Raw genomic sequence first — 14,663 nt, forward strand, 5'->3', positions numbered from 1 at the left:
GACAGGAGAGCATAAGAAGGTGGCTCAAAAACTTGATGCAGATAGAAGCACATTTCTTTTGCATGAAACTCTCCCCTGATATCCATTTCAGACATTTCAGTTGCCAGTTACAGGTAGTGCTGAGACGACACTGCTGTGGAGGAAGACGTTTGAAATCCATGCTGGGCAGACGTGGTTTTTTAAGCATGGGGTAAAAGTGAACTGCCTGCAAGGGTTGTTGAACATGCTGCCCAAAGAGCAAGATTCAAAGAGAGCCAAAGTGGTCAGCAACCTTGAATTGATCAGGTGATTTTAGCAACCTAGAGTTCGACACTGCCTCTGCTTTTACCATGTTTTAACATTGCACTGGAACAGGCTGCCCAGAGAGGTTGTGGAGTCTCCTTCACGGGAGACTTTCAAAACCTGCCAGGATGTGCTCTTGTGTGGCCTGCCCTAGGTGATCCTACTTTGGCAGGGGGGGTCAGACTAGATGATCTCTAGAGATACCTTCCAACCCCTAACATTTTGTGATTCTGTGAAACAGAGCATAGTTGAAGGCCATTTGCTAAATCTGCAGCCAGTAAACACGGAAGCTGAGCCTTAACAGTAAGTCCAAAGCACATTGTTTGCTTCCCATTTAGAAAACCCTGCCTACCCCTGCCAAAGTAATCCTCATCCTCTTGCAAGGATGAAAGCATGACCAGAATTCAAGGGGGAAATAAGACCTGCAGAAGTCCTAGCTTGTACTTGGTGCCATTTCTGGAACAGAGTAATAACCTGAAGCAGTAACTTCTTTTTCTGTTGGTCACTCGTTGCAGTATCTATTGAAGTCTTGAATGTTGGCTCACATGAAGAAGGAAATCTAGCTGCTAATAATGCACTAGGCAATAGACAGGATAAGGGCAGGTGCCTTCCTTGAAAAGTTTATGATCCATTTTTTGTTTGAGATGCCCATCTGTGTACATAAATGCACACAGCTAGTTACGAGGTGAAACGGAAGGGAATTACACGCAGTACGGCCATACAGAGATAAGATAATGGTATTGATAATCTGGGCTGACCAACTGTCCCTGATGACCTTAGACTTCCTGAGACAAATGAACTTTAGATTAAACACTCAAGACACCCACCCCCAACATGCATTTAGTTTCTTTGTTCACAGGGTTTCAAACAGCCAAAATATTTATGTTTAAAGTCCAGTTTGTTAGAAGCTTTGCCTGCTAACAGAGGTAATTCTTCACATTTGGCCATGTGCCTTCCTATACACTGCAGCTCCAACTCTTGAGAGCTCCCCTTCCCTCCCCCCACCCTCTTTCCCCCATTTTAAGAACATCACTAATACTGTAGGGTGAATCAGTAGAACTAATTCAAATGTTGAAATTGGTTACCTGCTCTTCACCCTCTCTCACCTGTGTTACTACTTCTATTCCTGGTATTTCTATGGTGGTTTCCTCCTTCTTGTATTAAAGTAGCATTCAACTACTCAATTATTTTATTCTCTGAACTACAGAGCATGAAAAGTGAGAACATTTTTTTCAAGCTACCCTTTTCAATAGGAACAGACCAACATCAAACTTGAGAGCTCTCAAAAGTCCTGTCTTATAAAAGGTCTTGATTACTAAAACAAGAGGTTAAGTGCAGCATTTCTTTTGCAGCAGAGCCAACACGTTCAAGTGTGCTCTCTTTTGTCACTAAGGAGCAGCACCAGGTTAAAGCACTTCCCCTACATCCCACCTTACTATGCTCTTTAACCTGAATTTATCAGCATGCAACTCTATGAACTACAGCACACACAGAGATTTGCAGTTCTATTGCAAGCACAGGGCAGTGCCATTAAACCAGCTGTAATGTATTCTAGTGTGTTATTAAGAGCGTGGTCAGCAGGTCATTGGAGGCTCCCTCTACTCTGCCTTGTTGAGGCTTCATTTGGAACACTGAAACCAGTTGTGGGCTCCCCAGTTCGAGGACAAGGAACTACTGGAGAGTGCAGCAGAGAGCTACTAAGATGATTAAGGGACTGGAACATCTACCTTACAAGGAAAGGGTAAGAGAGCTGGGACTGTTTAGCCTGGACGAGACCGGGGGGGAACTCATTAATGCTTATCACTATGTAAAGTGTGAGTGTAAGGAATCATGGAATTGTTAGGCTTGGAAGGGACCTCAAGGCTCATCTAGTTCCAACCCCCCTGCCATGGGCAGGGACACCTCACACTAGATCAGCTTGCTCACAGCCACATCCAGCCTGGCCTTGAAAACCTCCAGAAATCAGGCTTCTACCACCTCCCTGGACAACCTGTTCCAGTGTCTCACCACTCTCACAGTGAAGAACTCCTTCCTAACACCCAATCTGAATCTACCCATTTCTATTTTTGTAGATGAAGCCAGACAAAGAGTCAGTGCTGTCTAGAGCCAGGACAAGGGGCAGTGGAGATTGTATGGAAAGTCCTGTGTTTCAGTTCAACTGAAGGAAAAAGTCTTCACTTTGAGGGTGGCAGAGCACTGGAACAGGCTGCCCAGAGAGGTTGTGAAGTCTTGGTCTCTGGAGGCATTCAAAACCCACCTGGATGTGTTCCTGTATGATTTACTCTATGTGACCTTCCTTTCACAGGAGGGTTGGACTAGATGATCTTCATAGGCCATTTCTAACTCCTACCCTGCTGTGATTTTGGTTGATATATTTACTTTCTAACACAGACAGTCTACTAAGGTTCTGAAAGTTTTCATGCCAGTATAATTAAGAGTATGGACATTCCTATAGTGCTTTACAGATAGCTCAGATTTGGCTTCTGGTGAAAGGATATCAGAGATGGACTTTCCTCTCACAGGCAGACATTAGCTTGTCTGTGGAAGATCGCCACAGGTGAGTCATCCACATTCCAGACACTTCACAAGTGAAGATCATTAGGAAGAAACATGCTAAGGGAAAGAGGAAGGAGGAAAGAGGGGGGAAAAAAGAGGTGTGGGGGGTGGCTTTCTGTGAAATCTCTGGCACCAAACCAACCCATTTGTAGGTTGAGAGCAGCTCATTTCCAAGAATGGTGTTGTCAACATGCTTACTCATTAATCTGATCCAAGTCAACTGGTTGAAGATTGGCTGTTTGTCCAAACTGATAAGGCTGCAGCAGCATTGGAGCCTGCACTTAGTTTTGCCTCCCCTTTGTTCTGTGCTATGAACATCTTCTACATCTCATTTTCAAAACACCAGTGTGGTAGAGTGTTTCCATGGGAGCTGAAAGGGACCATCTTTTTTCCCCATTATCTGTTTTGCTGTCAAAAAAAGTCTTGGCACAATGCTGTCTGTTATGCCCAAGAACACTGAAGCTGTTGATTATTGCCTCTCTCCTTCTCTCAGCCAGAGTGCCACAGTAGGCAACACCTCTGAAGAGCAGTCTTAGCTGCCCTTCATTTGAGGCTGAGGAAACATCACCCTGGTATTACTACTTATGCTCTTTCTCAAAGTGTAACTCCACTCAGTGTTAGAGAGAGCAGACCAGGATAGAAAGACCTTAGGACCACCCATCTGCTACATTTCTGCTGGAGGTTAGGAAGAAATTCTACACAGAGAGATTGTCCATTGGAATGGGCTGCCTTGGGAGGTGATGGAGTCACCATCATTGGAGGTGTTTAGGAGGAGACTTGATAGGGTGCTTGGTTGCATGGTTTAGTTGATTAGGTGGGTTTGACAATAGGTTGGATGCGATGATCTTGAAGGTCTCTTCCAACCTGGTCTGGTCTGTTCTATTCTATGAGCTGAAAACAAGATGACTGCAAGAACTGATGTATCCTTACCCAAATCCTTTGCTCACTACTACACCTGAGACTTTGGGTAGGTGAATGGAAGCCAGATGATTTTAAGATGCAGGCAAACCTTTCAGAACTAACCCTCATCCATGGACTGCAACTGAAGCAAACCTTCTAGAAGTAATCACCATCCAAGGAATATTAGAGAGAATTTTCAAGTGCTCAAGCACTCTGAGCAAGTTATCCAAAATATTTAACCATTTTCACACTATTCTATTAAAAAACTGAGGTATTATAACAAAGGGCAGGATCCTACACCAGAGAGGCCACAAATTCAAACTGAGTATTAAACATTTTGACTCCTAAGGCTGGCCACAAGAACCTGGGCAAAAGGAAACAACCTGCATGCTTTTGAGAAGCAAACAGTGAAAATCTGGAAGTAACACTGCAAGTCTCCTGTATGCTTAAGACTTTTGGCCTATTCATGGCACACAAAAACAGGGGTTTGAAAAACAGATAGGCCATGTAGTATTGGCCTAGGAAGGGTCTGAGGTCCAACTCTTTATTTGGCAGCTACTTGCTCAACTCTTTTCAGGGAAAGCAGTTTACATCGATAGCGTTCAAACACAGAGGAGGAACAAGTAACATATTAAGCATGGTATTCAAAAGGTATTTTGTTCCAGAACTATCTGTTTTTCTTAAGTCAATCCTATACTCAGAGTGGAAGTAAGTTTTGAGGGGGGGGTGTTTAAATAATTTAATAACTCTGCATCACCCAGCTGTGTCTGCTAAAGCAACACAGAGTTAAGTGCAGGAGAGGCTAAAGGGTTCCATGAAAACCTGCTATAGAGACCACTACAGCCTAAAATCTCCAGCACTGAAAATCATAGAGGCTGGCTTAGGTTGGAAAGGACCTTATAGATCATCTACTCCAACATCCCCACCATGGGCAAGGATGCCTCTCAACTAGATCTGGCAGCTCAAGGCCTCATCCAACCTAGCCTTGAACACCCACAGGAAGGAGGCATCCACAACCTCCCTGAGCAAACTCTTCCGAAGTCTCACCATCCTCCTGCCAAAGAACTTCTTCCTAAGATCCAGTCTAAACCTGTTCTCCCTCAGCTTAAGACCATTCCATCTTGTCCTATTGCTTATGAAAAGTTCCTCCCCAGCCTTCCTGTAGGCCCCCTTCAGCAATAAGGCTCTCCCTGGAATATTGTCTTCTCCAGGCTGGGAATCTGTACAGATTGCCTATGCATTACTCATTGGAGTAAGACAGCTATAAATAACTAAAAACTAAGACAGCAAAAACTAAGACAGCTATAAATACCTGTTTACAAGAGAAGGGCTTTGCAAAATATCTGCAAGAAATGGCAACAATGTGGTATTTAATGCAAAAAGGCCTTCAAGCCTGCTTTACCAGGAGGTGAAAATACTCCTTGAAACATCTCTCAAAAAGGTTAGCATTTACCACAAGTTAGCAGCAACGCTGTTCTGAAGACTGAAAACTTTGAAGGCAGAGTTAAAAGCAGATGTTTTACCTGCAAAGTTTATTGTTGGCACACTGAACTGTACTGTGGGGTGTTTGTAGCACTCTCTCCAATCTTTCAGATGCTTTCTCAATGTACAAGAAGATCCATGCACCAAAATGGAAGTAAGAGATGGGCAAAGGGTGCCCATCCTGCCCACTCAGCAAGACAGAAAAGACCAACCAAAGCATATTACAGCTCACAATACTGGTTTATTAGTAGAGATGTTTACAGAAAAATCTGTGAATTACTCCTAGCCTAAGATTGACATCTGGGGGACAGGGGAAGGAAGGGATGTTATGGTTTATGGCTTTGTTTGCTGAGTCGTTTAAAAAGTCGCAAAACTGATTAAATTTGGGGGCTACTTCTGTCTCATTAAAAAAAGTTCAATTCACAGATAAAGGAGAAGGAGCTTTCACCAGTAATTCAGTAACTACGACCAAACAGGGTGTAAAACTTGGCGGGGTTTTTGCCACAGACACATCTTGCCCCACACTGTAGCTCACGGAGAGGCTGGAAAGGTATGCAGAGGCTTTTGGCTCCCATGGAGGGGGCACCAGGCTCAAGATCTTGATCCCTGAAATAAAAGCACATTCATCAATACTGTTACTTAGAAATAAGGGTGCAACAAAATATATGATAGATTAAAATCTCAAAAGCATGCTAATTAGCCTGAAAGTTTCAGAACAAAGGGAGTGAATATATTGAGTTATGCAGGACAGTACGAATCACAGAATGGCTTAGATTAGAAGGGACCTTAGAGATCATCCACTCCAAGTACTCTGCCATGGGCAGGGATGCCTCTCAACTGGACTTGATTGCTCAAAGTCTCATCCAGTGTGGCCTTGAATACCTCCAAGGAGGGCCATCTACAGCCTCTCTGGGCAACTTATTCCAGAGTCTCACCACCTGTGTACTGAAGAACTTCTTCCTCAGCTTAAAACCATTCCCTCTTGTCCCGTTGCTAGACACCCTAACGAAAAGTCCCTCTCCAGTGTTCCTGTAGGCCCCCTTAACGTATTAGAAGGCAGCTATAACATTCCCCCAGGAGTCTTCTCTTTTCCAGGTTGAACAACCCCACCTCGCTCAGCCTATCCTCACAGCCCTTGGATCATCTTTGCGGCCCTCCTCTGGACTCGCTCTAACAGCTCCGTGTCCTTCTTATGATGGTGACACCAGAGCTGGATGCAGTATTCGAGGTGGGGGTCTCACAGGAGCAGAGTAAAGGGGAAGAGCGGAAGCTGAGCACTGTATACTAGTGTTATGCATGCCCAGAAGCATCTTACATCCCTGTTTTATACTCAAACCATTTTGCTGCTCTTCAGTTCAGTTTATATTTTACCTGGCAGTGGTCTTCTTGATCCAGTCCTCGCAATCAATTTCCCCACAAAAAGGGATTTGCACAATCTGAAGGGGAAGGTGAGAAGAGATAAACAAACCAAACCAAACCAACAAAACCTCCACAGTTATACATTTGAAAAACAGTAAAATAAAATCAGCCTTGTTTCTGGAAGATTCAAAACCCTTAAGATCTCTTTGCTGTAGGGAGCAAAAAGCTGTCCTCTCAGCCTTCTCTTCTGCAAATTTTACTGATTTTTTTCATTTGTAATGGACCTTCACAATGATAATTCTGTTTACTACTAGAAAAAGTAGAGTGTTAAAAAGACACCCCCGTCACACATTTGAACATTCATATAATGCTAATAGCTTGGGGCAACAATAGCTACTGAATTAACCCTTCAGAGTAATTTTCATTCTATCCAAACTGGGAACAAGGTTTGCTCACCTGTGGCCTTCTTTCAACAGATTTACATTCTTTGTACTAAGCTCCCAATTTGCCTTGTCCTGGAATACACCTTTATAAGGCTTCACCTTTTTGCAACTAGACTAGAATAAGCCAAGTTGGAAGAAATCTTTAAGATCACCAAGTCCAACCCATCATTCAACACTATCTAAACAACTAAACCATGGCACCAAGCACCCCATCAAGTCTCCTCCTAAACACCCCCCAGTGATGGCGACTCCACCACCTCCCCGGGCAGCCCATTCCAATGGGCAATCACGCTCTCTATGAAGAATTTCTTCCTAATCTCCAGTCTAGAGCATTGAAGAAAAGGAATTATTACCCCTCTACTGCATTGTTCTTGCATTAATCTTTCATTAGTTAAATGAAACTTTGTTTAAATACCTCTGCAAGTAAGAGTTTTGACTAAACTTCACACACAAGACCACAGGTCCCATTTTTCAAGAGCTAACACGCTGTGCTGCAGTTACAGTGAGGGGAAAACAGCAACAGGAATTAAGCAGGGCTACTTCAGCTCACACATTTTCCCTGTTGAAACAGCAGTCAGGGTAATTCCATGGCAGTACAGAATACCCACGCTGTAAAACCTTGTCTGTGCTACAGACAAGGGCTAGAGAGCGAAGCAGCCATAAAACAGCACACATAATTTTTTCCATTTCAGATCTGCCAGTTATAATAAGCTCCGATAACCTAAATACCAAACCACTACCCAGGCTGGGAATGGAAAAATATTTGTTCCCATTTCCAAGTTTAACTACATTATAATCTAGGTTATATTAGAGCTGTTATCATAATACAAATTATCTTGGCCCTCTCTAGAATCCAGCTGTACACAACAGTGAATGTTGGGACATTGCAGACCAAGCATTTTGCCCTCTCAAGAGGCAGAAGGTATCACGTTTGAAACCTCTGCAGCAGGAGGAGAAGAAAGGAGTTCTGCAGTATTCCATTGAAATGAAAGGATAGTGAATCATGTGCATGAACAAAGAGAATTAGCTTCATGTTGCATTCCTGCTTTTTGGACTCTTCATTTCAGTTTATCTTTACATACAAGTTTACTGCATCTCCTAAGATGTGTTTAAAAGCTTATGTCTTCCTCAATTGTTTCTTTGTCTTGCAGACAGTCAAGCATAGCTTCAGAGTGCTTGTTTACTTCAGAAGTGAAAGATACATGGATGGCACATCTTGAAATCACAACACCAGAGCAGCAGCACTAGCTGTACATCTGTGCAGAGCACAGTTTGTTAAGCAAAGACTGAGATTTTCCTTCATTTAAAATCTACCACGAGAATCATCAGATGCTTTAGAGATATTTGCATGAAAGAAATGATACTTTGGAGTCCAGTAGGGAAAGAAGGCACAGAATGCCTAAAACCTCTATATCCTTTGCTTTCTAAGCATGCTTAATCAGTCCCTCCTCTGAAGTTTGTAATTATTCCTTTAGAACCTGTTAAAAATAGAACTTGTGCAATACAAATGCAAGAAAATGGAAGGTCAAGTATAAGCTTAAACCTGTAAGTTAACTAAAGTTTTATGAATCCTTTGCACTGGTGCATTTTGCATCAGAGTACAACCAATTGCTACAGGAAAAAAAAGACCCTACACAATAGCTCTCTCCTTACAAAATACACAGCTTTGATGATTGATCCTGAGGATCCTGCTACTTGAAAACGTTAATCTACACGAACAAGTTCACAAGAGGAAGTTTGTGACAGAATTTCAGGGTGAAGAACTTCTGTCAGTGGATCTCTGACTAACAAAAGCAGCAGCAGCTCAGATTTCCTACTAAAGACTTAATCTCTCATCTAATCTTCAAATACTTCACTAGAGCTTTAAATTCTCTAGATCAGGAGACCTCAATTGCCCACATTAAGGGTTATTCTGACTATAAAGCCAAGAAGGCTTCTGACTGGCAGCAATTCTCAATAAACCCAATGCCTTCTACTCGGGTCATAAAGGTAAAACTTCTTTGACGTAAACAGCATGTACTTTAAACTCTTACTTGGACCTTCTAACGAGACTTGACAGGTGTTATTCATTGTTTGCATTTGAATAATGGCAGTAAATTTCTCTTGATCTGAATAACATATTTACATTAATCTCCCTGAAAAGCATTGGATGTTAAAAATTCAACACCTGAATGCAGATTTCCCAGCTGCAGCACGGCAAAGTCACTTCAGGACACCTCTGGCACAGGACTCAATTTTGAATGGTGACAGCTTTTGCAACACTATTTATTAAATGCAGTATTTTATCTTCACTTCTCACTGCTTGTGAGAAGAGAGTTCCATAAACCCCACAGCAGAATTCACATAAAAGTTCTGAAATATCTGCTCCTTGCTAATGTGTAAAGGCCACATTGGTCCTTGCTAATGTGTAAAGGCCACAAAGTATGTGAAGGCCCTCAGCAGAATAGAATTCAGTAAATGTCCTTACCTTTCCTAAATCGAGCTCTTTTTGGAAGTCCTCCATAGTATTTGCCACCACCATATGACTTTTTAGGTCCTCAGAAGCTCTAAGAGAAGGAAAACCAAAGTTGGTCAGGGCAGATTTATGCACATAACCTCACTGGTCAAATGAACTGAGTTTTTAAAGGCAGTCAAAACAAAAAGTTACAAGGGGAGCTATTCAAATCTGCCTAATCAGGTGGTGGCCTTCTACCACTTCTGCCCTGAAAGAGATAAAGATGTGGTGAACTGCCAGTGGTGTGTTCTTCAGGTTGCTGTACATATCACCATACTAACTCAAACTATTGTGCATGTCAGTTCCAGTTGTAAATAGAAACAGCTAAGTACCTACAGCTGTAGCTTTTTCATTTTTAGATATTGTTCTAAATCCAAACAGCAAAATGCTTTAAAACATGGTAAAAATACTCTGCTTGTAAGCAACTTTGATCACCACAGGAGAAAGTAGGAAAACTCATCTGCCATAGTGCTGGCTCACTCTGTTCTTCCTCAGTGCATGTTCAAAGAACAGTTTGCAGTGACAGACACTCAAGGGATCTTGTTCCAAAAAGCATTTGATTGCTTACAAGAAAACAACCCTGTGGAAGCCAAGAGGATATAGGGTCTTAGAATACACCTCTGAACTTCAAATACTAAAGCTTCTTGGACAACTTTGTGCCTTCCAAAATTCTCTACCAAAAGCACCTTTCAGGAATAAATCCTGTGCACTGTTATCCCATGAACAACTTCTTATGATGCATTTATTTACTAATACCTCACATGAATTCATGGAACTGTGTTTTAAAACAAGTTCAGAGCCTTTCACATTCTTTTTCATGAGCACAACAGGCAAATTCTCTCACAGTGTGTGAAGAAGTTTCAGACACAGGAGAACAAAATGTCACCAACAGAAAAATGAGCCTAACCTGTCTTTCTCCACAGATGAACCAATAAGGAGAGAAATTTTTCTGAGAGGTAAAAGTACATCTGTGATTAGCACAACCATTTACTGTACCTCTCAATTTACCTCTTGTAAAGGTTAGCATGGATCTCCTCCAAAACCTGCTTCAGTTTGTCTTCTGCTTCATGTTCAGAGAAGGTCAGCTTCTGTCCTGTGTCTCTTCTAACAGCTACAAACTGCTGGCTTTTCATATCTCGTGGTCCCACCTCAACTCTGACTGGAACACCCTTCATTAAAAAAAGTTAAGAGATTAGGATGAATAAACCATTCTCAGAAGAGTTCCTTCATTGTCTCTCCCTTTCTCTTCCCTGTTACACCCCCAACCCCTCCATCTTGGTCTTAATTTGGAATCACTTTACACATTTAAGCTTCTTCTAAGAAAAATCAGTGTGTATTCCACTGCTTTGACATGTTCCTTTCCTTCCCATCTACACTCTCTTCACCTCCTTCCTTCTGCCTTGCTGCAAATTTGCTTCGGGAGCTTGGAGACCGCATCTGTGCCAGCAGGCAAGTAATAAGACAGCTAAAGCCCAACTGAAACTACACTAAGACCCAGCACAGTGCAAATCAGACTTTAAAAGTCTGAATGATTAAGACCTCTGTAGTCAGCTTAATGTTCCAGTTTATCAAAAATACCTTTTAATTCTGTTTTCACAAAACTTCAACTGTATGAAGAGCAAACAGTGAACATTGTTAAATATAGCCCTAATATCAACATAATTGCCTAGAATATCAGACTAGAAACAATTGCTTTGTTTATGTAAAGCTTTTATGCTTCATAAACTTTGGTGATAACAGCCATGTAATTTCTCATCTCCCATATAACATCAGACAAACAGAGCTCTCAATTTATTAGTCAGTTAACAGTCTATTGGGTCTCCCTTATTTTCTCTACACCGGTTGACATGTGTCCCACGCCACACGCATCATTTTATGGCAAATGGAGAAAGTCAGTGCAAATGCATTGTGGTGAGAGGCTTTGTCTTTTGGCTTTTTTTGTTTTCACCAAGGGAAATCTAATCAGTAAGCTTAAAAATAAAAGCAGTGCTCAACAGGTGAACAGGAAAATCAAAGACATTTACCCAAGCTTTCGAAATATTTTGTGCTCTGCAATCTCTGCAAGTTCATATCTATCAAATGAGTGTGTGCTCCCTCCCTTACTTACCATAGTATCATTCAGGGTTGGAAGGGACCACAAGGATCATCTAGTTCCAACACCCCTGCCATGGGCAGGGACACCCCACACTACATCAGGCTGGCCAGAGCCTCATCCAGCCTGGGCTTAAACACCCCCAGGGACAGGGCCTCAACCACCTCCCTGGACAACCCATTCCAGGGTCTCACCACTCTCATGGGGAAGAACCTCCTCCTCACATCTAGCCTCAATCTCCCCACCTCCAGTTTCATTCCATTCCCCCTAGTCCTATCACTACCTGAGATCCTGAGTAGTCCTTCCCCAGCCTTCCTGTAGGCTCCCTTCAGATACTGGAAGGCCACAATTAGGTCACCTCGGAGCCTTCTCTTCTGCAGACTGAACAGCCCCAACTCCCTTCAGTCTGTCCTCATAGGAGAGGTGCTCCAGCCCTCTGATCATCCTTGTGGCCCTTCTCTGGACACGTTCCAGCACCTCCACATCCCTCTTGTAATAGGGGCTCCAGAACTGGACACAGTACTCCAGGTGGGGTCTCACCAGGGCTGAGTAGAGGGGGAGGATCACCTCCCTCGACCTGCTAGCCACACTTCTCCTGATGCAGCCCAGGATCTGATTGGCTTTGCGGGCTGCAAGTGCACACTGAGAGCTGCTGTTGAGCTTCTTGTCCACCAGCACCCCCAAGTCTCTCTCCTCAAGGCTGCTTTCCAGCCAGTTACTGCCCAGCCTGTATTTGTGCCCGGGATTGCCTCGACCCAGATACTTATGCTAAAAAGGTGAATAATACAGTAAAAACTGCCTGAAGTGTGAAATAACTACTCCTGCTGCAAAGCTATTCAAAACTGTTATGAACAACTAATTTGAACTGAACATTCTAGTTTATGACATATAAAGAAAGCTATCTTCACAATTAAACCTTGGCAGAACATGGCTAGCATTTCTAATTGCAATGCTGCTTATCAATGGATGCCTGAAGCTCATGTAGGAAGACTTCCTAAGAACAAGCAATGGGACCAATACCTGACATTGTAACACAAGTACTTGGACATGAGCAACCTGCTAGGCTGAAAAGTACATGAGGCAAAATACTTTCTAGTGCATTCTTGCACTTGTTACTGAAGTACTCCTGTATTCTGTGAAATTCTTTATCAGTAGTTGATAAAACAAGTGCACTTTGGCTGCAATTAGCCTGAGAGGCAGTTCACCTATTATGCTGGACATACTAGCAGATTTTATGAAAGCCACCAAGTCTGACTCCTTGATAAACTTAATTTTAGTTTTAAGAGTCTCCCAACATGAATTCATGGCATTAGAGTTATATAGAGTTCCATCAAGGGAAGACAACTTGGACAGAATGGGAGCTTTCAACAGCTCAGGGAGCTTCTATCATCTTACACTGAAGATTAATATATTGAACTATTTTAAAATGCAGAAAGAAAAGATGTTCCCCTAACATCACTCAATGCATTATTCAGCTTCTAATTACCATTGGTTTATTCTGCTCACTATTTTCATTCCATATTTGATGAAGCAGAACTGTTCCTCTCAACTACTGTATGAGGGGAACATGGTAATTTTGAAACAGCAAAGAAAAAAAGGCTCCTTCCTTTGTTCACACTGTAAAGGTTTATCTTCCCTGTTCTACAAGGTGCAAAGAAGGCACTCTTGTGATCCTGGAGACATTGAAGTATTAGCACAAACTGTAAAACATGCAAGTCACTTGCCCTATTAATTTCATTGTCTAGGTAGATGAAGTGGAGACTTGGAAGTTTAAAAGAAGCCAGTAGTGACATGTAAATCCTGGAAAACAGAGCAGCTCTCAGAAAACATCTTTAATTCACACACTGCACTGGGTTGGAAGGGACCCTTAGAGGTCACCTTGTCCATCCCTTCTGCAGTCAAGCAGGGACAACTCCAACTAGATCAGGCTGCCCAGGGCCACATCAAGTCTGATCTTAAATATCTCCAAGGCATGGGGATTCCACTACCTCCTTGGGCAACTTGTTCCACTATTTATATCACCGCTCTCATTGTGAAGAACTTCCTCATGTCCAACCTAAATCTACCCTGCTCCAGTTTAAAACCACTGCCCCCCATCCTTATGCTGCAAGCCTTTCTAAACAGTCCTTCCTCAGCCTTTCAGTAGGTTTCCTTCAGAGACTGAAATGTAGCTATAAGGTCTCCACAGAACCTTCTCCACTCCAGGCTGAACAGCCCCAATTCTTTCAGCCTAGTAAAACTGTTCACTGATTATAAGGCAGTAACTCTTCATTGAAGAGAAGAATATTTGCCTTCAGAATACAAGGCACAAATCACAGTATCATGGCCCTCCTCTCCCCCATAAGGTTTGAAACACCTCTTGGAAATCAATGTACCTTAAGTTCCCAGTGGTTGAACTTCCAACCAGGTGAATAGTTGTCTCTTAAATCAGCTCGTACGCGGATGTTGACAGCGAGCAGCCTGTTCCGATATTCGTTACATTTCTTCAATAGAGCCTCTCTGTCTTCTTCAGAAAGGGAATTTGTGATACCACAGGGAATAATTACCACCTGCAATATAACATGACATTTACTTTAGGTTATGATGGGATTAAAAGTAACTAGTGTCTTTACAAAGGAAGGATTGCCTAAGAGGGGCTTGGAAGAGAAAGGGAGGAACCAGACAGCTCCCCTTATCTACGTGCATAAACCACAAAGGGGCATCTGCGAAGTACCTTATCTTGAACCTTGCTGTGAATCAGTAAGGGTCTGTCTGAAGACAGCAGACACTGAACACAGCCTAAACTTTTGAACTTTTAGGACAAGAGCACAGGCTTAATAGACTGCTGAATATTAACTTCCCTGCCCAGAAAAGTGAAGAACCTAATTTAAATGAACATAGGGACCAACTGCTGTCATAATTCTCTTTAAGTTATATCCAGATTGTACACTCTTATATTCTAGCTATCCAGCAGAGGAGGCTGAGAAACTGGAGAATTGATACATGAAGTGTCATGCCCAAATAATACACAAAAATAGGCTCAATGTGTAAACCAAGAATATTATTTCACTGAAAT

General features: G+C 42.4%; 1 protein-coding gene across 6 annotated transcripts in view; it reads right to left on the reverse strand.

The window, feature by feature from the left end:
* Positions 1–5,441: 5,441 nt before the first annotated feature.
* Positions 5,442–14,663, reverse strand: part of EPRS1 (glutamyl-prolyl-tRNA synthetase 1) — a 49,264-nt gene continuing 40,042 nt past the window's right edge. For all 6 annotated transcript variants that reach the window (XM_068153502.1, XM_068153500.1, XM_068153498.1 and 3 more), the window contains 5 exons: positions 13,984–14,157; positions 10,525–10,685; positions 9,490–9,568; positions 6,592–6,656; positions 5,442–5,826 (listed from right to left, as the gene is read on the reverse strand). In XM_068153502.1, coding sequence (XP_068009603.1) covers positions 5,676–5,826; positions 6,592–6,656; positions 9,490–9,568; positions 10,525–10,685; positions 13,984–14,157 — 630 coding nt within the window. In that variant the 3' untranslated portion in view covers positions 5,442–5,675. The remainder of the gene's footprint in view (positions 5,827–6,591; positions 6,657–9,489; positions 9,569–10,524; positions 10,686–13,983; positions 14,158–14,663) is intronic.

The sequence above is a fragment of the Melanerpes formicivorus genome, unplaced genomic scaffold (genome assembly GCF_026170545.1).
Source record: "Melanerpes formicivorus ecotype bairdi unplaced genomic scaffold, bMelFor1.0.p_v2 SCAF_26, whole genome shotgun sequence".
NCBI lineage: Eukaryota > Metazoa > Chordata > Aves > Piciformes > Picidae > Melanerpes > Melanerpes formicivorus.